This window comes from Rhipicephalus sanguineus, chromosome 10 (genome assembly GCF_013339695.2).
Source record: "Rhipicephalus sanguineus isolate Rsan-2018 chromosome 10, BIME_Rsan_1.4, whole genome shotgun sequence".
In the NCBI taxonomy this organism is placed as follows: domain Eukaryota; kingdom Metazoa; phylum Arthropoda; class Arachnida; order Ixodida; family Ixodidae; genus Rhipicephalus; species Rhipicephalus sanguineus.
Window position 1 is genome coordinate 122,494,518 of NC_051185.1, and position 27,442 is coordinate 122,521,959.

The window sequence follows — 27,442 nt, forward strand, 5'->3', positions numbered from 1 at the left end:
TCTATCTATCTATCTATCTATCTATCTATCTATCTATCTGAATCCGTGGTCTCTTCGATCCCAATAATTTATTGCTCCTTTCGTGTTTTGCAAAACTACCTAATTTTCTCTCTCTCTCTCCCTCTTCCTTTTTTTGGCCATTGACGTAACCTGGTTAATGTACCACGTGCCTATGTAGTTTCTGAAGCATGTATCTGCTGCATCAATTCTCTTCTCGTTCTGTTGCTTCTTTCGACCTTTTTTTGTGTGCTCCACGATATTTTGTCTCCCCCGGACCATAAACACCCCATTTATGCTGAGCTAGCCAAAGAAGATTAAAGTGTTCACGCTGAACTTTGCTGGCGATGCTACATTGGCACGCTTTATTTCCCTCCAACGGGCGCTTGCGTGGTGCTTACGGCAAACTGCTGCGACATTTACTTAGATACATGAACTTTGCTTATACATAGTGAAAGAAAAAATACATATTACTGCAGCAAGAAGCCATTAGGCTTGATGTAGCTTGCAACGATGTTTCAAGCAATACGGTGGGCATCGTGAGCGCTGGCGTATTACAGAGGCCTGTACAAAAAGCCAAATACGTGCAGAAACAGAACCCCTTACCAATTTTGTTGGGTCCCAGAAAGTGCATCAAATGCATTGTATGCTATAAGAGTCTATACTAAACTTCGAACTTCATATACTAAAAATGCGAGGAATAACAGCAACGCCCTATATATCATAAAGGTTTCTTTAAATCCTTCCTTTAAATCCTTCCTTTTTTTTCCTTTGCTCCCACTCCTGTAAAAACCCTGCAAAGGATTAACAGTATGTGAAAATAAAATAAAAATCATACTGCAGGACCGGTGGCCCAAGCATGACGGCCGTGTACAATGATAACAAATGCAAAAAACACACAAAGAAAGTCATGACAAGTGTTAAGAGTACTTACTCAAATATCATTGCGGACAATGTTCACATGTTCACTTGTATTTGTTATCGATATTATTTTATCTTGAACGAGTGTCGCCGCTTATGTTTTGCCGTAATTTCCGACAAGTTGATCGTTTGTTGCGCTTTTTTTAACGTATACTAAAATGTGGGTTCACGTGCGATCGTTTTCTTCCTTGAGAACAACACCGGTGAGTAATTGTCTGTGTTGAGAGTGTGACGCTTAAACTGCATGGTGTGTGTATGTGTTTCTCTTGGTTGCCACACTAAAAGCAACGTTATCAATACAACATACCCTGTGCCGCACTTCATGCGAAATGCCTTAACCCCTCAGAATAGTTTGGCATGAGCAACATATTTATTAAAAGGAGTAGTTAAAAAAAACAGCCGTGCACTAAACGTAGCTGTGTACTTTTCAGGAAGTCTCCAAGAGATTTCGTTCTCAACTTTTACGTATGTAGCTCATGTTTACAATGCAATACCTCCTCCTCTGTAGTACTTGGGCAAGCATGCCGAGTGATGTGCCTTCGTTTAATAATACTTCGCTTTGTGGTACACATAGCGTGCAATTATGCGAAACTTATGAAGACCTTTCGTGGTGCCCACGTTCGCCACCTTTGTGATGAGTCGGTCGCTGGTACACCGCTGCGCGCCAGTCATTGCGAGGTTACAGCCTGTACTGTCGGGAACACCCAAGGAGGCTTTAAGAAAGTTCTGGAGTGGAAGCTCTTGCAACGCCTTACCGGTAGAACCGAAGCCAGCGCTTGCCCTCACTTTTCCCTTACTTATAGCTTGGAAACATTTCAGGTGGTGCCCGCTTAGAGACCAAGTGGTCTTGCTTAGATAATGTAAACGCTAGGTTAGTTATAGCATATGAGATTCTTGTTCCCGATGAAAGAAACATATGGACATGACTTGTGTTGGCGTGATCTCGAATAAGGTTGGCCAAGACTTTGAGACTTCTTAAGGAAACCAGTAACACAGACACACGTTAAGCACTATCTGCCCAAAAAAAATTGCCATATTGAATACATAAAGCGTGGCAGGAAAGCGCTCCCCCTTTTATTCGATGGATACTAACGTTTTGTCACGCCCGTGCTAAGATGGCGGCCGCAGCCGCCGCCTTATGGCGTTCACGGCTTCACTATTAAGGCGAAATTCCCACTCCAGCAATTCCTTTTGAATCTGCTTGGGAACACCGCAGGCGAAAGGGTCTGCAGGTTCATATAGCTGTGATTCGTGTCACCGTCGCGGCATACACCTGCGTCGAGAAGACCGCGTTTCCTCGTTGACGAGTGGTGTATCGCGCGAAACGTAACACAGGGGCCGTGTGCTGAGACGACCACTTTCGGCGACAGTGTCGCTTTGCGTTATGTATAGAATCTCGCGCGTCCACTGACTAAAGCGACTACTTGCCCGCCTTTCCTGAACCGGCCGGTTGTCGTGCACTGAAAATCAATATATCCAAAAAGCGATCCTCTCGGTGTACAGCCCCTGGGCAAGTGACGACGAAGACGAGCGCTCGAGCCAGCTACCTTAGAGCGTGAAGCGGACGCAAGCACAAGTAAATTTATTCATGGCACCGAGTGACACTCTTCTTTGTCTTCCAAGCACTTCCGGTCGCGCACTTCCGGTTTTCGCAATATTCGGAAAACGTCTTCTAACAAATGAAACTGGTACGAAATCAACGGCTTGGGTTAAAGTTGAACGTTTTTTTTTATTGGATACATATGATACCGGAGCATAGGTTTTCTTAAGGTAAGTGCCAATCAACTCTCAGGATAATTAACGAAAATTGATTCAGTTGAAAGAGCAGACGCTTTTCTTGTGCGCAGCTCGGATTGTTGCGGCAACTCAAGGAGCAGATCCGAACCACGCTCTCCTTTCTTCGTGACCTCTGAGACCGTCTCGGCAGTGAAATAAGGCACGCCAAGGAATAGCATAAGTCTAGGGAAACGAGTGCCACTACCAGACACCTAAATCAGGGCCGCCTCCAATCTTCTTCCAAATAGGCCTGCAATTCCTAGATACTGTCGGCAAGAGCGCCATGCGCACGCGACAGGTTTCGCAGTTTCTTTCCCTCTTTCTCGCTTTCTATGTTATGATGGGTTGTAAAAAGAAAGAGAGAGAGGCGCGCTTCAATAAAACGTCCTGTTGGGCGAGTTGGTGATCTATCACAGACGACATTCCTTAGCGCAAAAGTTGAAAATAAAGGAATTAAGAGGCGCGCTTGTTTTCATCGTATCTTCTCTTCCGTTTTTCGCAATACCTCTTCTGTATCATTCTTGTATACACCAGAAGCGCAAGAAGGACAAGGAAAGAAAGTCCACAACACGAGCGTTTACTAACTGGAAGCTTTATTGCTTGAAAAGAAAAGATATACCTAAACTCGGCCTAACACCCGCGCATGCGTACTGCGGACAAAGAAAAGCCAAAAACAAAAAGAACACAGAAGCTGAATAACCCCTGCCCTCCACCCCGCACCAGCTACCTTCCCTCCTCGAGTAGTTTTACTTCTTTGGCCGATATGTCCAAAGATAGATGACTGATGCATAGGGATGCCCTCGTGTTAATGTGATAAGCTTCCGCCATATCCCGTGTCGTGCGATTGCGGTGTCTGTACAAGATGTCTGTCTCTGCGAACCGCAATTCGCATCGGCACTCAGCACAGTGCATGGATAAGTGCGTTAGTGGTCTTCCCTGCAAGGAAGACTGCTGATCCCTTAGGCGTATATTTACACATCGGCCTGTCTGGCCAACATAGGCACGTCCACACGACAGAGGGATGCAATACACTACGTTGGTTCTATACGGCATGAACCTAACTCCGTGGTTAATAGTGCAACCACGAGTCATGACGTTGTCAAGCTTGTTTCTGACCATCGAACATAGCCTACTAAACTTACTACTAGCGGAAAAAATCACTTTGAGCCCATATCGCTAAGCTGTCTTCTTCAGCCGATGTGCCAGTCCGTGCACATAACTGCCACTCTGTCGCTTTGATCCAGGTTCTGGCTGCGAACGACAAGGCCTTTTATCTGCTTGATAAGGCGTTGGCAGGCGGCTTGTGTCACTGAGACAGGAAAGGCTGCATTTTTTAGATGATCTACCTGTTCATTAAAACTGCACTGAGCTAGATGTTGACATGACCTATTAACAGCCGATTTCAGACAGAACAGGTCTATTCTGTCCTTCACTAGCTTAGAGTGCAAGGAACGGAAGCTCAAGAGCGGCTTAGTAGACCGGGGTGCGTGCATCCAGCAGATACGCTGTGAGGAAAAATGCCGGGATAGGTCAAGGAATCTTAAAGTGTTATTATTAGGCATCTCACATGTGAAATTCAAACCACCACCTCGGTCGTTGAAGGCACGCAGCACAACATCTGCAAACGATTCGATATATGTACGTTGCTCGCCGGCACTAAAATAGCATCGACATACCGGAAAACTTTGATTGCTATGTCTTGGAAATCAATTTGCAAGTCCTATCGACCTTTGTCAAGAAAATGCTACTCAGTACAGGGGCAACTCTCGACCCTATGCAAACACCCGGCGTTTGTACGAAAACCTTAGGCCTCTACTGTCGTTTCAGAGGCATTCCTAAATCCCACCTCGTTGTTATCGTTAACGATGCATTCCCTCACACGCTGCATCAATAAGTCATGTGGAAGGGAGTGAAAAAGGTTCTCTACGTCGTGAGTAAGCGCTCGTGTTGTGCATTTTCTTGTCCTTGTCTTTTTTGCGCTTCCGTTATACAAGAATGAATCGGTACCAACCAGCTCGCCTTTCTGTTTTACCTCGTCTGTTGTATGCATCACCAACTTACCTGTTCTGCAACCCTTCTAAATGCGGCAGCTTTCAGTCAAAAGCTGGACGTCAGCGACGTTGAGAGCATCCGCCAGTTCTGATGGCGTCCCTTTGCTGAGGGGAAACCTGCGAGGAAACGCGCTCTCTCCCGGCGAAAGCAGTGACGGTGACGGCACGGCACTTATACGACAGCTTGGTGAATGAGCCATAACCTCACTTATGCGTCAACGCAGGTACTTGTTCTCGTTCGTAACCTCACTTATGCGTCAACGCAGGTACTAGTTCTCGTTCGTAGAATACGTGTTTTTAATTACTCAAGTACATCACAGGTTCCAATTGGAACAATATGTGAGGGGGGTTGTACATCAAAATTCAAACAGCATGGAGCGTGTGTTAGTGAATCCACAGACAGGTGAGTTGTGCAAGGTGAATGCAACTACAACTCTATTTAACATACCGAACACACTGGATTACTATTGATTAGGCAGGAAACGACAGAGGAAATGCGCAATAAAATGGCTGCTACTGGGAAAAAAAACCATACTGGAGTAGGCCGTACAACTTGACTTTACAAGAGCGAGATCTTAAGCACAAATGGAGACATCGATGGCTCTATGTTCGCAGCTATGTGGACGTAAAAAGCACAGAGACCACGAAGAAAAGCTATGAAAACTTAATTTGAACTTCTCGTTTAAACTCCTCAGGGCCGCGTATGTCAACCAGTGGAGGATCGTTCTAATACGATACTTTCAACCAACAACTTAGGAAAATAACGCTTCGCGCTTATACCGCGCTTCTTTCTGGTTCAAATTACAAAGTACGTTGTGAGTGCCCTTCACAAAAATCAAAAGTTGCAATTCTGTCCAAACTTGTATCAGAGGGCAGTGGTCGCGTATTTGTCTATTAAACAAGACAATTGAGGGAACGCATTTCTGTAGTCAACGCGCACTTAATGAACATATGGAGAAACCATCGAGGGGCCCTTCTTTGCTATATAGCACAACGATGTGAAGGCTGAAGGTAATGAAGCCAAAAGAAACCATAACCGACGTTATTTGTAGTGTTTAATTGGAACTTCGAGAAAAGCCTAGACGCCTAAGCACCACCAGCAGAAAGAAGCACTAGAAAAGAACGTTTTTTTCATGTGCTTCTTCTTTCTTCTGCGGGTGCTTAGGCGTCTAGGTTTCTCTCGAACTAGCCCAGCAATAAATTCTGCTAAGTTTAATGGGAACGTAGTAACTACGATGCAAAAGGAAATAAAATTAAATGAAAAAAGAATCAAGTTGCTGCCGGTGGAAACCTTAGCACTGCGGCGAAGACGATACAAGACCGAAAACGTGGCCGAAGTACGCCTCAGATACGCCAGAGTTACTTTCCGTGTTGCTGCTGGCTAATGCTGCTCCGGTCCAGCTGTTGCCTTTGTAGGCGGTAATACCAGTCCGACGTAACAAACCGAGTGGAAGCGACCGCCTGAATGCGTGCAGACAGGACCGCAGCCCATGCAGTTAGTGAACCGTAGCTTAATGCGCGAGGTTGTCGCCAACCGCATTGAGACATAGTTGCACGCTGTGTGTACGTACTAAACGGAGACGTATGGCGTGGTGTGGACACTAACACGTGGTGGCCCTGACCGCCAGAGACCTGAAGCTGGACAACGTGCTGCTGGACCAGAAGGGCCACGTGAAGATCGCCGACTTTGGCATGTGCAAGTGTGGGCTGGCGGACGCCGAGAAGACGTCCACCTTCTGCGGGACTCCGGACTACATCGCGCCTGAGGTGAGACTCGCCTAGTAGCACTAGTTGTATGTATTGATGTCCACAAATCTTCTCTTAGGATTGGCCATGAATCGGACATCCCGAGAAAAAAATCCCAATTTCGCCACCAGGGTGAAGCAATGAATACTATAACAACAAATCGTAATGCTATACGAAATAAGGCTAACAGCTCACTTGGATCCGATCTCGCGTAACTCTACAAAACGCTAGTGTTAGGGAATACCGCCGCTCCATGGAGCGAATCGGTTTTCGTGCTGTCTGTCGTCTCAACGCGAAGTAAGCGGACCGTTTGCTGATGTGTGCCATTATAGCGCGGGCGCCAGCGCTAGCGACGGCGCCTTTATGATCGAAATTCGCTGTTGCTGCAGCTCGAGTGATGCGGCCCTCCCCTCCTTCCCCGGCTCCCTTGCTCGTTCGCCCGGCTATAGACGGGCGGGTCGTTTCCTCTTTGCTTGAGGAGCAATCGACGGCAGGCCTCGCACGCGGGACGTTGTTATCGCCTGAGCCCTCCGTGCGACCGAGATCGTCGGCTCGTTTCATCTCTGCTTTAGCCGCGTTCGTCGCCAGCGCTCGCGCTCTTTTTATTTCACTCGCGGGTAGAACATACGATGCGCGGAGCGATGTTATCAATTTGAACTTTATACAGAAAATGACGGCTACGGCGACGCCGACGGCAAAAAGCCACCGAGAGTGGCCATACAATTTTTATCGCAGTAATAAGTAATCGTAGTATATATAAATTCGACTCCGTTGTCCTTAACACCCGTTTGTTCCCTGAAGAAGAAGAAATGGGCATGGGAACGGCATGTAGCGTGACCACAATAGAACCGGTGGTCATTAAGTGTAACAGACTGCATTCCAAGAGAAGGCAAGCGAGCTAGGGGGAGGCAGACAGTTAGGTGGCCAAATGAGAATAATAAGTTCGCGGGTATAACGTGACCGCGGCAAGCACAGGACCGGGTTGATTGGGGAATCATAGGAGAGTCCTTTACTCTTACATTAAATTACGATTTCTTGAGTAGCGGGTGTACAATAGTGAAATATGTACACAGCGTTGACCAGCTCAATTCTGACCGACTTCTATAAAAGGTACTTCTATGCAAAATGATGTCCAATCTGTTACTTCGTCCACTTACCAGAACTTGTCCTACGGCTAGTTGTACGCGTTATAGCCAGTTATATGCAATCAGGCCTACCTGATCGAAATACGCGAAAGGTACTGATGTGATGAAAATGGGCAAATGCAATTAGATTGGGAATCTATGCAAATTTTCTCTGGTTGGGACAACAACAGCTGTGGGTAGAGCTTACATTTATTCTTAGGTCGTAACTAGCTTACAGGTCGTCATTATAGGCAATATTGTTGTTCTGTAAAGAAAACATTTTAGAAACTTTCTGTTCCTTAAAGGAGACCCTAAATGACGATGGATCCACAAAAAACACGACCTTTAGCCAGTTCCTGTCAGAGCGATGTGTACCGTGATATCAACCTGTTCGCTGCTCTACTGGGCTAAAGAACGGAGCGAGTGATATCAGGAGACCGTAAACGACAATTATCTCAGCATTCGTCCATCTTTTACGAATATCTTCCGTTGAAACGGCATACGCCAAATATTTGAGAGCATATTTTGTTATTTTTCATCCGGAAAAACCGCCGGCCGTTTGGACGGTCTCGTTGACTCATCTAGAACGCTATCTCTGCAGCTGTCTAGAGATCTTATAACTGTTCCCATATGCTCGTTACAAGGCCTTCAATGACAAGACAGGCGCATGCTGTGCTCGAGACGCCTGCCACGCCAGTCCTCTGCATGTGTCTGGACAGGTTGTCATGCGTGCATTGTCATTCAGCATGATGATGCATGCAAGTCGAGCGATCGCATGGTATTTTGCTAGCACTCTATACACAGCTACGCACTCTCTTCGACTGCAAAAAGGTAAGACCGGACTGCCGCCACGGGATAATAGCTTCTTGGGGTGTTCGTAGACTCTTCTTCTCACCTTCCATTTTTCCTGTCCCCTTGCGATGTGCAGGGAGATTTCCTCTGGTTGACTTCCCCGTCTTCTGTTTGCCCTTCTCTATCCATGTCCTTCTCTCTCGGTCTTGCAGGCAGCAAATTGAAGCATATCCTCTAACGAGAGAAAGAGCGCAAGTGCAGGAGAAGCAGGGAAGCCGACCACATGGGTTTGCTATCCTAGACAGAGGGAATGCCCTCTGTGTAGGATAAGCCGCACGCTCATGTGGTCATGGGCGACGCTCATGGGTCAGGGAATCGCATTTTCTAAGGAAGCGAAAATGCTCGAGGCCCGTGTACGTTTAGATGCACGTTAAAGAACCCCAGGTGGTCGAAATATCCGGAGCTCTCCACTACGGCGTCCCTCATAATCATATCGTGGTTTTGGGGCGTTAAACCCCAATTATTATTATTATTATTATTTTGTTGTTGTTGTTGTTGTTGTTGTTGTAGTTGTTGTTGTTGTTGTTGTTGTTGTTGTTGTTGTTGTTGTTGTTGTTGTTGTTGTTGTTGTTGTTGTTGTTGTTGTTGTTGTTGTTGTTGTTGTTGTTGTTGTTGTTGTTGTTGTTGTTGTTGTTGTTGTTGTTGTTAGGGAATGTGGACAAGGAAAAAAAATTAATAAGTTAGCACCACTGGTGTCCACTTTTTTCCCATTTGCTTGTGGCTTCAGACCGTTTCACATGACAGAAAACACATGAGATTTTCAGGGTGTTAATTTGCTCGCAACGGTCAGCGGCGAGCGACCAACATATTGCAGATGTTTCCCTGTGTTGACTTTTTGGTTGGGACTCGTCGAAATTGCGCCAAGCTAGCCAAGCGATCAAATTGCGCCATCGAGTTTCTGTTCGTTTGTGGTCACTGCTGCGCACTTCAAAAGGAGTTTAGATTGGAAAATGGTTTTAAATAACAAAAAACGCGTGCTCTTCGCAACCGTTCATGAATACTTAACAATATCATAACGCACAGATACATTACATTTGAGAAATTATGCAGTGTCTACCACAAAGAACGGCATCAAGCAACCTTGCGCGCCACGACAGTCGCAGAGCCAAAATCGCAGCCCATGTGAAACGAAACCGCCATTAGCGGCCGTTGCGAAGGGAGCAAACAGAGCGATTGGAAGGATTTTTTAAAGACGATAGTCTTTCTTGGGGAACTTAAACGCAGAAATTTTGGTCTGTCTTTCTGTCTGTCTTTCTGTTCGTCGGCACGTCACCCGATTCAGCCACCCGGCCAAAGTTAAACCACTTGCTTACCGCCCACCCATATTGAACTGGTACGGCTGTTCTTACTTGTGAACGTTGTCGATCAAAAAGTAAATAATACGCATATCTGAGGCGCAACATCATTAGGTAAGTATTAGGAGGTGTGTTCCTTTAACAGAAAATACAAAGATACGCAATTTTAAAGACCCTAGTTTCTTAAGCTGCGCTGAAAATGCGACTGCGCTGAAACTTGTCTTCCTCCGTGCCCTGTGCACAAGCTCATGTTGTGCTTCGGTTTCGGTTCAGTATTGCATTGTACGAATGACAGGGGGCGCCGCTCTGGCATTCCTGTTTTACCCAGGCGACGTGTAAATAAGAGAGTTTGTGGAGAGCACTCGTTGAGTGCGCACGTTTCTTCTCCTTCGGCCCATCGCGCCAGACAGCGTGTTCGGGCTGGCCGACGTCTCCACCGGTCGCGTTGGTCACCGCCGGTCTTCGCCTGCCGCTGCGCCGGGACTACCAGCCCGCAACACATCACTCATGTTTCCCGACGTATTGCCAGATGGCGTCCATATCTCACGCAGCGCCTCCTCTATCGTCTTTACACGACATTTGCAGCGAAGCACGCAGATACGCGGCCAATTTTTTTTTTCGCTGCAATCGCAGCATGTGAAACAGCGTTTAATCATCAGGTTCCGTATTCACAAAAGCGTCTTACGCTAAATATTTTCTTAAGAGAATATTTCAGCTAATCAGTATGCGGGACATATCATTGGCGAAGCAAGTTGGCCAACGGGAAAATGCACTTACGAAAGAGAAGGTTTCGTGAATTTGGCCCCAGCAGCCTAACATAAACCACGCGCCGCGACCGCCTTCGCTGAGCGTGCCTGTGCTTTTTTTTTTCTTCCTATTTTTTTCACGTGAAAATACGCTCACCCCCTTCGTTTCCGCAGCGATCACCGACGACGCTTTGCGGACTCTATAAGAGCTCAGCTGTTTTCGCAACTCTCTCGCGCAATGACGTCACGGTGTTTGAACCGTCCAAGCACCGTGTTTACTCTCCTGGCTGCAAGGTCAGCGCAGCAGCTTGTGTTGACGCCTTTGCCGCGCCACGCGGAGCGCATCCCCGTCAGTGATAGACCGGCCGCTTTCGACGCATCGTCATCAGTCTTTTCCTCACGTGTCTCGGGGTCCGGCCGCAAATAGTCGCGCGGCCCTTCACCGCCGCCCGGTGTGTGTGCATCTTTTAATCGCCGTTTTCGTCGTAACGAGAACCGACCTGCCGAGAATAGACCCTATCCACTTTCCTTTTTCTGCGCCCCAGTTTTTTATTTATGCTTTAAACTAAGCTCCAACGCACGGCGTTGCACGTGTATTACTGTTCAGGACAGAATCCTGTCACTTTTTTACAGCTAAGCTGCATTAGTCTACCCTGGTCTGTCGTCGTCGTCGTCGTCGTCGTCGTCGTCGTCGTCGTCGTCGTCGTAGTAGTAGTAGTAGTAGTAGTAGTAGTAGTAATAGTAGTAGTAGTAGTAGTCGCGCAGGTAACGTGAGCAGAGGGGGGAGTGAAATAAAACGGCATGATGATGATGGTGATGATGATGATGACGTACGGGATCTCGCTAGCCAGCCACATACAATCACGCGATTACAGTGTCCGATGGTTTTCACGGCGTTGAACTGGCTGTTTTCTTTATTATTATTTTTTCTTCTCTGTACGACAGCGGCTGCTACACCGCGATGCCGACACTTCAAGCATGCGTAATTTATGTTTATCATTGCATAATAATGGCCCTAGTGTTTATTGATTCCTTTGTAACCCCCTCCTCCCCCCTCTTATGTAACACACGGAAAGGGGTCATTAAGACACAATAAAGGATGATGATGACTCCGCTTCATGTAACGTCAAGACCCGTTGGCTTGCATTGTAACCCGCGATATGGCGTTGTGGTCTGGTGACGTCAACTGGGGGAAGCTATCTGTCCTGTCTGCATAGCATAGGTCGGCAAAAAAAATTTAACTCACTCAGACCCTTTCAAGAAATATAGCTTGCTCTGAGGGCTCACTCGGACTCAGGCTCGCCAAAAATTTCCTCTACCGGACTCACTGGCACTGAGACTCACCAAACTTTTTCTCCATCGGATTCACTCAGACTCAAGCTCACCAACATTTTACTCAGCCGGACTCACTCAGACTCAGGTGAAGCCGTGAGTCTGAGTGAGCCTGAGTTAGTAGACTCGTGAGTCCGTGGGCGTAAAATTAGCTTTTGGGTCATGGTGCCAATCCTCTTTAGCGCCAATATCTCACATAGGCAGGGCTCTACGATACGCCTGTTGATATTGTACCTTCAAGTACGAGTTATCATCATATCTCACATATCATCATTATCATATATCGATGCAGTAAGGATATTTTTATCAAATACGAGACTCACGCGAGATAATTTTATCAAGGGATTCCCATAAAAGAGTTTATGGGGGGAGGTCATGGCACCCCTTCCCCTAACTCACGCCTCTGATCAATAAATATTGAGGGGGCGAATGAATGCTATTGTTCTGAGATATGTGTGAATAGACTTGAGTATAAACGTAAACCGATATAAGGCTGAATATGAGTAGATAGGACCATAAGTCGGCAACGAAAGGTGGAGCTCACTCGGAGTCACTCAAGAAATATACTCTGCGCTTAGGGCTCACTCGGACTCAGACTCACCAATATTTTCTTCAGCTAGACTCACCCGAACTCAGACTCACTAAACTTTTCTTCAACAGGACTCACTCGGACTCAAACTCGCCAAAATATCACTCACCCGTACTAACTCAGACTCACGGCGCGATCTGAGTCTGAGTGAGTCGACTCATGAGTGAGTTTGCCGACCTATGCTGCATAGACAGCACCAGCTCTCCCTCGAGCCCGCGTTTGGGAAGGGGGAGGGGAGGGAGTGCAGCGAAACACGCGGCCTAGATGAGGAAATTGACATTCGCTGCTGTCGACAAATTTGAGCGGCAGATTTCCGGGAAGATAGCGCGCAACTCGGCAGGGGTGCAAAGTCGTCGTGAGCTTCGAATGTCGCATCTCCGTCCTCCTCGCTGTACAGCGTGTCGCTTTTCTCCACGGGGACCCCGCTTTGCAGCGGCAGCAGCACATTTAGAACTGTGTCAGGAGGGTTCCCGGGAATAACCCGGCCGCGGACCCCTCGCCAGGCCACGGGCGGCCGTGAAGCTTTTTTGATTGCGGCACGGCAAAAGCGACGCCCCGGTCGCATTTATAGCACCCAGTGTTACGCCCGCCTGTTGCGCGGCTGTTCAGTAACACCGAGGAAGTTCCGCGGGCTTGGCTTTCTCTTTACACTTTAAGGGTCCTTGAATACCGCAGTTTCCGATTCAAATGAAGCAGCAGTATTCGTAAAAACGGTCTTCGCCTTGTTGCTTAAAGAGACACTAAAGGCAAATATTAAGTCGACGTTTATTGTTGAAATAGCGGTCCAGAAACCTCGTAGCGCTGCTTTTGTGCCAAGGAAGTGCTTATTTTGAAACAAAATCACGTTTTTAGTGGTCCGCATCGCGTTAGCGCGCTTCAAATCTCCCGCCTGAAAATACGACTCTCCTACGTCACTGCTGCCGTGCCCAACGTTGCCCGCTTTTACTGCGCGGCCGCCGACACTAGTAGCAGCCGAGCGGAAGTAGCGGGACCCGCAGTAGCAACAACGGCGCTGCGGCAAAGACTTGCTCAGATGGGCAGATTCAAAGCCGTCACCAAGTTGCGGTTGGTCTCGTAATCCTCAGTACGAAAGTGCAGCGAGCACACACGCAGAGGTTTTGACTGTTTAGCACACTGGCGCAATGGCATGACACTAAGCCACTTCGAGCGTAAGGGTTCATTCCGCGGCACCCAGTGAAAAGACACCGGTTTCCTTGCTGCAGCGCTGGCGTTCTGCACCATTCGGGCATCCGGCAATATCACACGCATGCGGCATTTTGTCGAACTTCCTGTCAGAGCGACTTTCACGAGCGCGCAAAACACGCACGGCAGTACGCGATCCCGAAACTACCACTGAGACGGGCGAGGCACAGCTCGGCGAAAACGGAACCTTTCAACGTTCCCCATGGCAACGCCACGGAGGTTTTGTTTTCCATGAATCAAGCGGAAACGAACAAACAGCATTTTATTACGTCTTTTGATTCTCGGAATGTTCTTTTTTTACTGCTGCTAGTTTGATTACTAGTGATTTATTGTAGGCCGACTTCCCTACGTCATCGGGATCACTTCGACAATCTCCCACTCGTGGCGCTCATCATGTGATACATTTAGCTTAATTTCTCGGTAAGTAGGGCACTGCTGTTGATAATATTGCCGTTTTAGAAGTTGTCATACATTGGGCTTTCACTTTGACACAAATTGTTATTTGCCTTTAGTGTCCCTTTAATAAATAGTGCATACCTTCGAATTGCGTTCTATAGCCGGTAACAACCTCAGAATAAGTACAAAAACTGCGGCGCGCAGTTCTGGAGACGGGGCCAGTAATCTGTACAAGAGAGTCGTCTGTTCACCCTACGCACTTTTTGGCTGCTAATATAAAATACTGCGCATACTAAAAATTAAAACTTTCTCGTCCATACCTAAACTATTACGTTTGGCAGTGATGTCGGAATATTTGCTGAAGTTTGGTTGGAAGTTCAAGTTTTCAAGTGAAAACCAGCGACACTAACATGTGTCCGTATGGGAAAATCACACACCTGAAATACGCGAAAGGCGTTTGACGAAAGCCAATGGCTATTTTTTTTCCATAAGCCTTAAATATCAACCGTAAGAACGGTATACACAAGGATGCCTACAAAGTTCGTAATAATAATATTGTCCTATAGTGACTACGACCTTATTATTAGCGAAGTACACCGAGCATTCATGAAAGGGTCTTACGATAAAAACCCCCTACACATTAGGCCCTAGAATATCGAACAGCGTGAATACAATACGAAAGCAATCAGCTGTTCTTTTCTACGTGCTGTATTCAAGCTGTTTAATGTCCTGCTGTTTGACAAGAAGTACGCATGCCACTAAAACATGAAATCTGTGTAGAATAAATGTGGCAGTATCTTGCAAGCAAAAAACTGCAGCTTTCCGTTGTCTATAGTTTACTATCACGATGACAGTGGTGAAACCAGTGAGCAGCACCGCGCCACAGGGTAACTGCACTCTTCGTAACAAGGTAGCGTGAAAAACCGTTTGTTATTCTGCTACCACACCATGAGTTGAATAATGCGCCATCTAGCCCAAAAGAAGGGCGTTATTGTTAATTGAAAGAATGAGGCGTGGTACCACATTTCAGACATATAGGCGCAGTCACATGTCGGATGGGGGTGAGGTTGTCACCTCCCCTCTCTAAAGTTTTGGTAATATACACACGAGCGCACACAAACACTCGCACGAACCTTCGTACAGGGGGCTCCCCGTTCACATTAATGTGAGCAGCAAGACAGATTGGCGCAATTCAATACATTCGCAATGATGTTAATGCGGCAAGTTGGGAACATTGACATACTGCCCAGACGTGCCACTCCACAGAAACAAATACTACCCAGTGACAGGAGTTTTGTGCCAGAAAGCGCAGAATCAGTATTCAGAGGTCTGTGCTTACTCACCAAATTCAGAATGCTTCTTTAAGCTTTCTTTTCTTTCTTTTTTTTTTGCACCGTGCAATTGTTTAAACTGACCGCTCGTGCCATTTTCCTCACAATAATTAGCGTTGAAATCTTTAGCCGTCGTACAATGCGCGTCATTTCTTTCGGTCTTTTCTTGTTCCGAAAATGGCTCGCATAAATTTTCTCTGCACGAGCTTCTATCAAGGGAAGAAAAGGCGCGAACTTGTGTATAATGCACTACGCGCTCAACTTCGCAGAATCTCGGCGGTGCGTTCGTTTTAAAATATAACGCAATGGTTCCCATCAAATATTCAATTGCTATTAAAGTTATGCTCCAGTCGCCTCAGCCAATCATGCATTGCAGTGAAAAAAGCCCAGCCATCGAGACCTCGCCCCTTACTATGTGTGTGACTTTCCGTGCTTCCTCGCTGCCTGTCTGGGTTCTTTCCATTTCTTTATCCTTGACATTTCACATTCTTTCTTCCTCTGTTTTCCTTTTTTTCTCGCTTTTTATTTTCCTTATGGCCTTTTTCAAAGACGGCATGAGTTTCACCCCTTGTTGTCACGTGGTCGTGACGGTGAAGTACGCAGGACACAAGCTGGCACAGATAAAAGCTCTTTCTAGGGCGAACTTGTGCCCAGGCAGTCAAAAGCCAAAGCACAAGCAATGCGCGCTGTACACGGCGATCACAGTCGTCGGCCATGTGATCATCGGCAGAACAAGTCGTCTTCTATACACCAGTGATCGAACCTTCCAGCGTTATCGCTGGTGCTCGCGTAAGCTCCCGAATAAACCTGACTACCCGCGTCCAGCGCGTAATCTGGAGAGAACAATCTGAAGCAATCGCGAAGCTTCCCAAACATTGCGGCACCACCTACGCCGACCGCTGCTAAAGCTTTTTGTGGATGAAGCCCGAATGCATCAAAATTAAAGAGAGGAGGGCGCTTAGCAAATACAGCGCAGGTGGGATCAGAGAAGAAAAGGCGGTAAGCTTAGCCAGTGTTACAGGTTCCAGCTGGCTAGAATGCCCTGTGGGAAGGTGCAAAGGGTGCAAAAACGTGATAGATGGAGCGAGGGTACAAAAACATGGTTGATCCCTCCGCCATAGGAATCAGTATAACAGAAAAGTAAAACGTGTCCTTTCGGAAGTTGCTGAATGTTTACGGTACATTGATGTAAGGGTGCTTGCTCAATGTCTATTCGTGTTTGGCTGCTGTAGCACCGTTTAACGTGGAGGTACCCAAGTTGACGCTTGGTGGCACATCTCCATCCCTACGATTAAAGTCCATGACCAACGGTAGGTAGCTGCAGTAGTTTACGGTGAAAGCGTGATCAGAGAAAGCGGTGTGACAGCCAGACGAGCGTTATTTTTCAAGGACATTAAAGAGCGTCGCCTAAGGTCGCCATCCTGCGGCATGTTAAAGAGTAAACAGAACACCAGAGGTGGACCAGGGAAACGCAACGCACGTCGGGTCTCCCCTCTAGCCCGGCCGCGATTTTTTTCGGGGCTAGTGTAAGCGGGGAACGCGGTGTTACGGAGGCAGGCGCGCGTCGCAGAGCTACTTTTAATATGGATGGATGCTATGATCAAGGCCGACGCTTGGCCTAAGGTCGCCACCTCGCGGTGTGTTAAGGCATTGACAAAATTGCACTTCTCCTATTGGAAACGCGTCGAATGGGACGGACTCGTAGCAACGACGCGTTGCAAGAGCCAGTCGCGAAGGCCACGGCCATGGTGCATTACTTCACTTTACCTCTCCGAGACGGCGACACTACCCAGCCGACCAAGAGCACTGCGAGAGCAAAGTGTTAGATATAAAAGGCGCGTTTGGAAAGTACTCCGAGTGTGTGACTGTGGCGCAGTGAATAGCATGTCCTGCATCTGTTGTCGCAGACCGTGAAGTCGTGGGTTCGACTGCCGTTGAGAAAGCTTTTACTCTTTAAGTTTTTATTAGTGATCTGATCGTGTGCATTATTTCTTCGTGTCATTTCCGTGAAGGAAATACGTCTCTGATGTCTTGGTGGACCCCGGCACAGAACACTTTCGTGTCAAAAACGCAGCATAATACGCGCACACTAGTACCACGCAATTCGATCTCACTGTCTGCCACACAAACCGAAACTCTCAGGTCCGCCTCAGTGGTTACGGTGCTCCGTTACTGACGAGATGGTCGCGAGTTTGATCACGGCCGCGGCGGTCGCATTTCGAGGGTGGTGAAATGCTAGAAGCCCGTGTACTGCGCCATGTAAGTGCACGGTAAAGAATACCAGATGGTTGAAATTTCCCGAGCCGTCCACTAGGGCGTGCCTCATAATCATAAAGTTGTTTTGGCACGCAAGACCACAGGCATTAAAAAATTCTTAAACCGGAACTCCACAAATACTGAAGCATTGTGCTTATATCTCGAAGTTTTTAACCATGATCAGTCTAGGTCAGGTTTCGAGGACTCTTTCTCTTCCGTCGAGCAACGATTATTCAGTTTATTCAGCGCAGCCGAGAGGGCCTTTCTTGCCACACAGTAACGAGGACAGCGGCAGATAAGTTGCCTAATCGTATCTTCGTAGCTGTAGTTGTCGCTAGCAGTAAACAGAATGCAATCGCGAATGCCACGCTGAATCGTACAGCGCAGAATAAGCGAAAGAGTGAAGCGGAAAACTCTAAAACTCGTCCTAACAAGTCAGAATCCGTACGCCAAGCCGCAATTAATCTAGCTTAATTCATGTGGCTTTCTGCTGCTCACTATCTCTCCCCTTGTCAGTGCCTCCCCGGCGACCTCTAGAATAAACCGAGTCCTTCTCAGTGGGCACCGCTTCAGCAGTCATCGCGGCTCGGAAAGCTTAGCGCTGTTTCTCTTGTCTTGCGATACGTGTTCAAGTCTTAGTTAGGCAACGCGGTACATTCAACGGGTTCTCATCTGTCTGCACCGTCCCTCATGCCCCGTGGCCTCTTACTCAATGGAGATATATGCATTCCATTGTCGCGACTTCTCGAGAGCCTGCGCAGCGGGTTTCACAAGGAACCGGCTTTTCGGAGCCTATTCGTGAAATATGCACGGACCCTCGGGAAACCACGACAAGAGAACATTTAGAGCTCTGTTTGCCACGAAGTGAGCACAATAAAATATTCACCCATTTCCTGCATTTGAGTCTGTTCTGCACTCGCCAAACGTTCCATGAATTTCTCATGAAAGTACTCCCACGTTGTTTAAGACCGTCGTAGTTCTCGTGCCGCATAAGCGCGGTTTCATCAGAAATAATGCGTATTCATGCTTGGCGACGGCATTAACCTCTGCGAGGTGGCGCTGACATTTGCTGTTCATCGTCTTGAAACATGCTGAGAGTCGTTGCCGAGAGACCGGTAAGACGGCGGCTCTTGCGAAGTTCAGTCGGTTGTGACTCCGTGGTAAGTCGTTGCCGTGTACTCAAACGTCTCTGTTAACTTTGTCAGACGCAACGTATGAATTACTACCTGTAAATGCGTCAAACTTACCCAATATTAATTTGTAATAATAATTTGCGGGGTTGTACGTCCCAAAATTGCTATATGATCATGAGAGACGCCGTAATGCAGGGCTCCGCAAATTTCAACCAGATGGGTTTCTTTAACCTGCGCCTAAATCTAAGCACACGGGCCTCCAGTGTTGCCTCCATGGAAATGCGGCCTCCACAGCCGGGATTCGATCCCGCGACCTTCGGGTCAGCAATCGGGTGTCATAACCATTAGACCACCGTGGCGGGTCACAAAGTTAATTCAATGCACTCGATATTCTATTCCAACAAAATAATGTCACGATATGTTGGTTTATGCGTTCTATAGTAATTAACCTCAATTAAATTATAGTTACCTATTAGCTTGTCCGAAAGTCATTTATGTTCTCTATTTTCCATAAATAAAATCAAATTTCAGGCTAGAATTACACGACAGTTTCGTTGTCGGTTACGTTCATTTTCGAAAAAACAAAAATTCTACTTTTGACGCGGCTCGCGGAGAGCGGCACGTCGAACATGGCAGTGCTTTCAGCATATTGATCGTATCAAACACTAAACTACAAAGTGAAGTTAAATGAAGCCACACACATTTACTATGCAGGAGGTTCAATTCATGAAGAGCTCGAGGTATCTTGCTCTTTCTTAGCCACTAGTCGACACAAATAGCAAAAATAAGTTGCGAACACAGATGTGTACACAGCGTCTCAAAGGGTTAAGTCAATGAAAGGCATTTATTGAGACACGGTGCAACGGTGGTGAGTACGTGATGATGATGATTATACCGGTTAGTATATTCCATGCTTCCTGGCGCGCGCGCAACTATTATGTGCTATGAGCCAAGAATCTGGCGACACGAGACACGCGCGACAAACTAAAGAGGTATGGAAGACCTAACTGTAAATAAAATATCGAACGAACGAAAATATTGAACGACTGCGCAGTCGGCCTAATAGATGGGAAAATATCCAAGAGGCAGTGGAGATCCCAAAATGAAGACACATATGGAGTCATATTCAACGAAACATATGCAAGAAAATAAAAGGCAGACGGTAAAAAATAACACGTTAAGCTTTCTGTTTTGCTCTAAAAATCGAACACAGTTTGGTGTATACGCGTGTGACTGTAACCTGATGTAGTGGCTCCGAATGATCAAGTTACAGGAATTATAATCCAACCTCCTGAAGTAGGGGTTCGAGCGTCTTTTCCTTCGCATTGATATATCTACTAGAACACAAAAAAAGAGGTTCTGTAGAATCGATTTGCAAATTTGGTACAGAAGAAGCGTCATCAGGACACTACTATCTAAATTAACGTTCTCTTGCGGAATTTCTGACATTTTATGCAGGAAATCAGTACTTAGCGAGATGCACACTACTTTTTATTCCGTCAGTATCTAATACGTTGAAGTGCTTGAATGAACAGTCTCGTGCGCCTACCGAGGCGATGCCGGCCTAAACAACCGTGACTCACGCCCAGTGTGAGAGATTTGACATGAGTTGCTTGGTTATAAGTGCGTTAAATTCAACTCGTTTCGTTTCCTTCTTATTCTCTGGTTGCGCGTATAGCAACGAATCAAGGCTCTTTAAGCACCGATTGGAGTTTAGCGGAGAATTGCAGTGCGTTAGCGTGGCATTATGCGCGATGTGGCGGTGTTTTCTTGCAGCGTCTCTTGACAAGGGTATGACTCTTGACAAGGGTATGAACAGTGTGGGCGTTCCTGATCGAGCAGCTTCGTCGGCGAGGTGGTTACCAGTGAGACCACAATGTCACGGCAGCCACTGGACCAAGCTGTAGCGGTTAGCGCCATTAAAGGAAGTTTTTTTGTTTTTTTTAATGCTGATTGAAAGAGAGTGTGTTGAAAAATCAGGCTCTATTCTAATGCGCCGAAATATATTCCTACAATGAACTGAAAAAGCTGTAGGGCTCCCTATTGACTGTACTTAATTATTTCAACACACTTCCCGCAGCTATTCTGAAACCCCGTATAAGTAAGAGCGGAGCTGCTTTCACGTCCTGCTACATAATGCGCCAATTCGCCTCCGAAGGATTACGTGTATCGCTCAGCTCGTTGCCCCAATGCCTTCTTCTGCACGACGCCTTGACACCCCGGAGCAGAGTGTGTCATCTTGTGTCCACATCACTTGCAGGGCCACAATTCCCACCGATATCTTTCGGTCTTTCATCGATTGATTCGGGCGGAATGAGATCGATGGGACGATTGATCGCACACGGCGCGTGAGACCACCGAAAATTCGATCGTATATACTCGGTTTCCTGTCGAACCGCCCGCCACTTAGGAGCTGCTGAACGATCGATTTCCGAAAGCGTCCTGTTACCACCGATTGAAAGCGCGGTGATCGTCGCTTACATACGCCTTTTCCTTAGAACCTCCCCCTGCCCTCCTGTGTCGTCTCTTAGACCTAGGCACCCAGGCTTGCGTATGTGGCTTCGAATGCAGCGTATTCTTCTCTGCTAAAGGAGCTGTAGAGGCGTTAAAAAATAAAAATTGACAGTGCCTCTTCCAAGAGCCGGTGAGTTCGATCATTCCCATCCACTGACCACCGAACCGTTTTTCGCGGAGCAAGTTGGAACCGGAAAGTTCCTCCAACTTTCGCAACTGCTTGCGCGGAGACTGACGTCAAAGCTCCTCCTTCCCCTCGCCCTTGCTGCCATTTCGTTTCGCAATATTCCGCCACGTGCTGCACATGAACCTACGAGCAGTGCTGTATACTGAGAGGGCGATGCTCTGGCGCCGGACATGGACACGTGCGCGTTCGCGTGCAACGCGCACGTCAGTCCTGAGCAAGCATTTAGGTTGCTGGGCTAGCCCCTTTTGCCACATATATGCGGTGTGAGTACAGCCGTAGGGGAAATACGTTATATTTTCCTTCGGTTTTCTTATAGGGTAACAGTCACGTCAGGCATGGCACCTTAAGAGGCAAAGCATGCTTCGAGTTTCGCGAACTCAAGCACAGCCACTAGAGGCGCTGTACATGCGGCAGAGTAGACATACGGCAGAGTAGATATTGCGCTCATACGTGCCGTTTGTGTGCTCTTACTCTGTTCCCAGTCACTTTTTGTAAAGTTTGCGCAAAAATCATCGATAATGTTTAACCAACTAGCCCACTGCCAAGTTTTTCTTAACTACTTTGGCTGTGTCATCTTTTCCGAGTTAAGAGCGTTGACACATACATAGTCGCTAGCCAAGTACCTACAATGTCATCCCCTTCTGCCGATGGAGAGTAGAGTGTGTTGGATTGATGTGCCCGAAAAATTTACAAAACTTGAATGCAGTGAGCCGGGAAAAAAAGTGAGAGGACGGGTAGTAGCGTTCTCAAAAGGGCGTAAATTGGCCTCCAGTGCGTGCAAGTTTTCTGTATGACAAATCAGAGGTGCGGTCATTTTGGGTCACACATCTTTATGTTCGTTTTTTTTTTTTGAGACACCGAGGAACAGAGGTAACAACGGTCCGCATTCGTTCTGCGAAATGTTGGATACTTGGGAATAGTAGAGCAGAATGTTCAAGAAGTTGTGTAGAATGCAATCCTTTTTGTTTTTACGATATGTTGTTTAGTAGATGCTGGAGCTTTCATATAGCGCCGGCTACTACTATTCGCAGAAAGCAGAAATATTGAAAATGAGACACAAAATACTTCTGGCTAAGACCAACTTGTTCTAAGCCCCCTGACGAGAATAACCATGGTCAGGTGGGCCTAGAATTTTCAGGAAGGCCGTGAAGATCCCGAGGACGGCACAAAGTTAATGTGCCTTCTTGCCCACGCACCTCACGTTGAAGAGTAAACTGCCGACTGTTTTTGCTCTCTTGCAATCAGTGACAACTGAATTACTGTTCGAAAGGTCGCAGAAGCACTTCGAAGCAGAAACGTGCGGTCACTGGCAAACATTCCTAAATCAACATCTGTAAATACAGAAAGAGTTGTGACAGGATATTGTTGATACGGTGATTTGCAAAAGTTGCGAAAGTAGGAATGTATGGCATTTATTCGGAAAGTTTAGACGACCGTGACGAAGTCTTGCGAAGGATTGTAAAATCTGGCGACGAAACTTAGGATTTGCCCACCATAGCAGCTTCAAAGCTATAAGGTGTCGATGCTGCTAAGCTCGATGGCGAGGGCGCGATTCCCGGCCGGGGCTGCCGGATTTGGTTGGGGACGGAATGCGGGAACGCGCTTGCGCTTATTGGATTTAGGCGCAACATAAAGAAGCTAAAATGGTCAAACTCAATGCGGAGTCTTCCGCTACGGCGTGCATAATAATAATCTCGGGATGTTGGGATGCAAATAACGTTATTACAAGCTTTTATTTACGAATATGTACAACAGGCTCGAGTCGCGGATCAAGGAGTAAACGAAGAAACACATGCCAGGGCCAAAAAATGGTCCGTAAAAACAAAGCAAAAGTCGAAGTCGTGTTTACCTCATTTTTCCTACTGCTTTGGAAGTGTGTACTAAAATTGTACTGTAATAATGTCATTATATATACTTCGTATGTGGAGGTCACGAGGCCTCTGAGAAATCATATACAAAGAGATCGCATTCAATAAAGAACACAACTTGTATTTTCATTTTTTCATCATGGAGCTTTTATTGAGGCTTGTTTTTATATAAAATTTAGAAGAGAAAATTATTGAATGCTGGCATCTGTGCGTGCTTTCTTTTGTTCGGCTGTCCATTCTCTTCGGTTTTGTATGGAGACCAGCAACAGCGCTCGCGGTGACAAAGACAATTTAGCGGGCTAGTGAACAGGCCTTTCTCGTTGATCATGCCGTTCACTTCAGCTGCAGGAGACAAACTTCCCACTCAGTCGTTTTCTCTCCGCTTTGAGCTCGAGTAAAATGGAAATGGTCTGGCCGAAACACGAAAAATCGATGGGAACTCTACGAGATTGGACTGAAGCCACCAGAGGAGGAACTCATAGTAAATAAACAACCCCTGAAAAAGAAACGCATTCCTCTTTCGACGAGAATTACGAAAAACAAGCGAATAAACTCGCAAACTAAAGAAAAATTCTCACACACTCGGTTAGCTCGGTACAGAAGCGGCGGCCCGCCGAACCGCGCTTTTTTTAGACGGAGCGTCGGCGTTGTGCTCCAGCTCATCAGTACCGTGCAGTGTGGGGAAGGCTACAGATTCAGTCACGAGGGACGAGGCGAGACCAAGAACAAAGCTCCGTCCATTGTCCTCTACTGATACAGCGCTGCTAAGTAGAAAGGCCACCGATGGATTAGCTGAACTGAGTGGGCTGCAAGGCAGGCTCTGAGATTCGTAGCAGTAGCCGCCGTCGTATACTCGTTTCTGCTTGACCTACGCGTACTGCAGCTTTCGTCTCACAGCACGCAACTGTAGAAGCAGAGTGTTCTTCGTTGCTGGGGCGTCGTCACATTGTCGGCCTCCTTTGCTCGTGTCTTTGCGCTTGTTGGCGGCTCATTAAGCGTCTCCTTTGAACTGAGCTGTTCTGCCTTTTGCGAAATTCGTTCTCGCGAGGCATTACGACCCCAGAGTGGCCCGACGAATGACCCCGACGTCGTTAAAATGTTACACTCTCACTCTCAGCAGGTGATCCGTAACGATCACGATGAGAACATTTATTCGTTCTTTTTTTTCTCTCTCTCTTCTTTGAAAACACGGCTGTAATACGTCTTGCTGGAAGACGGATCCCTTGACGACGACAGTGCTCTTCGGCGCTCCCTCCTTGACTCGGAGAACGGGACGAAGGGCATCAGGAAGGGCGCGAGAAACGACCTTCGCCTTAATTAATGCAGATTAAACTTCGGCGCATCAGACGACCACACAGATCATTGAATGTACTCTTACTGTATCTGCTGACTCAGAATAAAGGCAACATTATTGCAGCGGAGCTGTCATAGTCGAGCTAAGTCCGTGTACAACGATGTCGTTCGCAGCGTAGCCACGCCGGGAGAGGGGGCAAGCAAACAGCGAGAGGGAAAGCATAGCATAGCAGAGTTGTGAAAGGGAAGCGAGGGTGAGGATGAGGAGGAAGCGAGAGAGTAAAACATAGTAAGGCAATGAAGTGTAAAGGCAAAGAATGAGTGTGCTCGTGTGCTCATTTTCCATGTACTAGTGCTTGCACGTTTATTTCTTGTGTTGTATCCCCGATCCACTCAGGAGTTAAGGAGTAGCCGACACCTTATTTGTGCGCCAACATCTCCTTCTGCATCATATCAATAAAAAAATATGAGTGAGGCGAGGGCGGAGTAGGAGGGTGGTGAACGGGAAAGGGAAGTGAAGACAAGGGTGAGGAGGCAGGGAGGGAATAAAACAAAGTTGTGCGGCGTCGTACTTTCGTCGCTGAGGCTATCCCTCAGCTCTGGTGTCCATTGGTGCTTGCCATAGTAATGTCACGCCTAGAATGTTTCTTCGTTGTTGTTTTTTTCTTTTTGTAAACATTCGCTTAATTTGAGAGAATGTATACCCTTGTCACAGATAAGCAAGTGTAGGTACATCGAACCTGCGCTTTGCATAGCAGCCCATATGGATTAATGCTACGGAACATAAGCGTCCAGCCGTAGCGCGATCGAACTGCAAAATTCAAACAGAACCAGGTGGCATGTTTACATCCTAAGAAACTGGCAGACGGAAACTATGATCTCATATATATCTATTATATTCGTAACCGCGAGTCTCTATTTTATTTTTCTGCCTTATTAGAAGGTAAAGATCTTCGCCAAGTCATTTATAGAGTTCTCAGTCTTGAGTTCCTGACATCGCATCATGTACACCGTGTGTTTCAAGAAATGTACCCGCAAATCCTCAAAAACAAGGGCAATGCGATATCTGCTGGCTGCCTTCATAATTACTTATTGAGTGGCCGCAGATGGATTAAGCTTAGAGACGATAATTACAACATGAATTACAAAAGTACATCTAAATATATTTTTGATTAGAGGAGACAGGTGGTCGGGTCGAACGGTAGAGATCAAGTCCTTCCTTCGAAGAGTCCATCGCCACTATGTGATTTCCAGGAAGCCGTCGCTTTCTTACTGTTTCGGAAGCGTCGCGATGCGATCCACTACAATTCGAAGACTTGAGAACATTGACATTACAGTTGTCCGCGGAATGGGTTTCGGCGCGGCGAGGACAAATTGGCTTATTCATCAAAGAAAACCAATGCATCTTCATCTGCAGCGTCCCTTAGACGCACTACTTCGCCATTCCCTTGCCGCCCAGTTCCTTCGCTGCCTGTGCGAAACATGATGTGTTAGAATGCACGGTTTCTGTGGGTTTCCCTCGGCCTACATTGCCGAAGCCACAGCTACACGGATCGGCGGCGGCCGAAACAAACCGGAACACCGAGGAAGGTATGGACATGACTGAAGACGTTTGGCCTACGTTACCGAGGTCGCAGCCGCATGAATATTCAGAGAGATGGTACGCGTTTAGCGTTGAGACCTACGTTGAGGCAGAGGCCTACGGCGTCCTCAATATACGAAGTGAAACACTCTCCAGACAGTTGGGCGCGACCACACAAGTGCTGTTCTGCGCGGAGCTTGCGGACTGTCGGTCGGCCGAATACGTCCGCGAAGGTCGTTTTGAAAGAGGCCCACTTGGAAATCTCAGCCTCGTGGTTGCTGGACCAGAGTTCCGCGACTCCTCTCAGGTAGAAGTGGACGCAGCCAAGTTTGTCGTTATCGTCCCACTCGTTCTTGACACTCACTCGTTCGTACGAAGAGAGCCAGTCGTGGACGTCCTGCTCATTAGTACCGCTGAAGATGACTGGGTCGAGCTCCCTTGGAATACCGGGACAGCGAGCAGCTGGGGGTGTGGCAGCATTCTGCTGTGCAACGTCGTCGGGCATTGTGGACGGTGAAGGTAGAGTCCGGTTACGGTGTTCCAAGGTACAAAAGATAACCAGCACCTACACCACTTGATGGTACGCGTTTAGTGTTGAGTCCGTGATGCGTCTATTAAAGAACTAGCTCAGGTGAACTAGCTCAGCACGAGCACCAACAACCGTCCTCGTCTTCGTCTTTCGCTGGCGCTCCTGTCTGCGCCCTATTCATTCTACAACGGTGCTCATCGACAAAATTGAACTCTGAACCTCCGACTGACGAGTTGTCTGAAGAAGGCAAACCAATGATCATAGTGATTCAGTCATTGTTAGACACACTTCGCGTGTACGTCGGCAAGCTGAAATCACCGCACGCTAAGTCCGTACAACAGGTACTGGGTGTTCTATGGCCAGGGCTCGCAAGCCTTCAGTAGGCACCATGACTCAACTAGTACTGTCGTTAATAATGAGGCCGAAAATTTGTCAACACCTACAGTGGAATGTGATATAACTGAGACCCTGAGTCCATTACTATCAAGTTGTAAAGATACGAACGTGCATAGAACGCAGCAGTGTTATTTAACCTCTCGTGAATGTTTCGTATGCTCACTTCTTTCTATCTCATTATCTTTTCTTCTCTTAATCCCCTTCCCCGAGCTTGGGATAGCAAACAGGACGAGAGTCAGGTTGACATTCCTTCCTTTCCTTCTACCTCTCCCTCCAAGAAGCGGCCACCTGTAGTTTTTGCGGAGCGACGAAATCCGATCAATTT

General features: G+C 47.2%; 1 protein-coding gene across 1 annotated transcript in view; it reads left to right on the forward strand.

The window, feature by feature from the left end:
• The window catches only part of LOC119372409 (putative protein kinase C delta type homolog), a 559,671-nt gene that overhangs the window by 504,178 nt on the left and 28,051 nt on the right, over positions 1-27,442 (forward strand). The window contains 1 exon segment of the mRNA XM_037642881.2: positions 6,374-6,512. Within this exon segment, the coding sequence (XP_037498809.1) occupies positions 6,374-6,512 (139 nt within the window).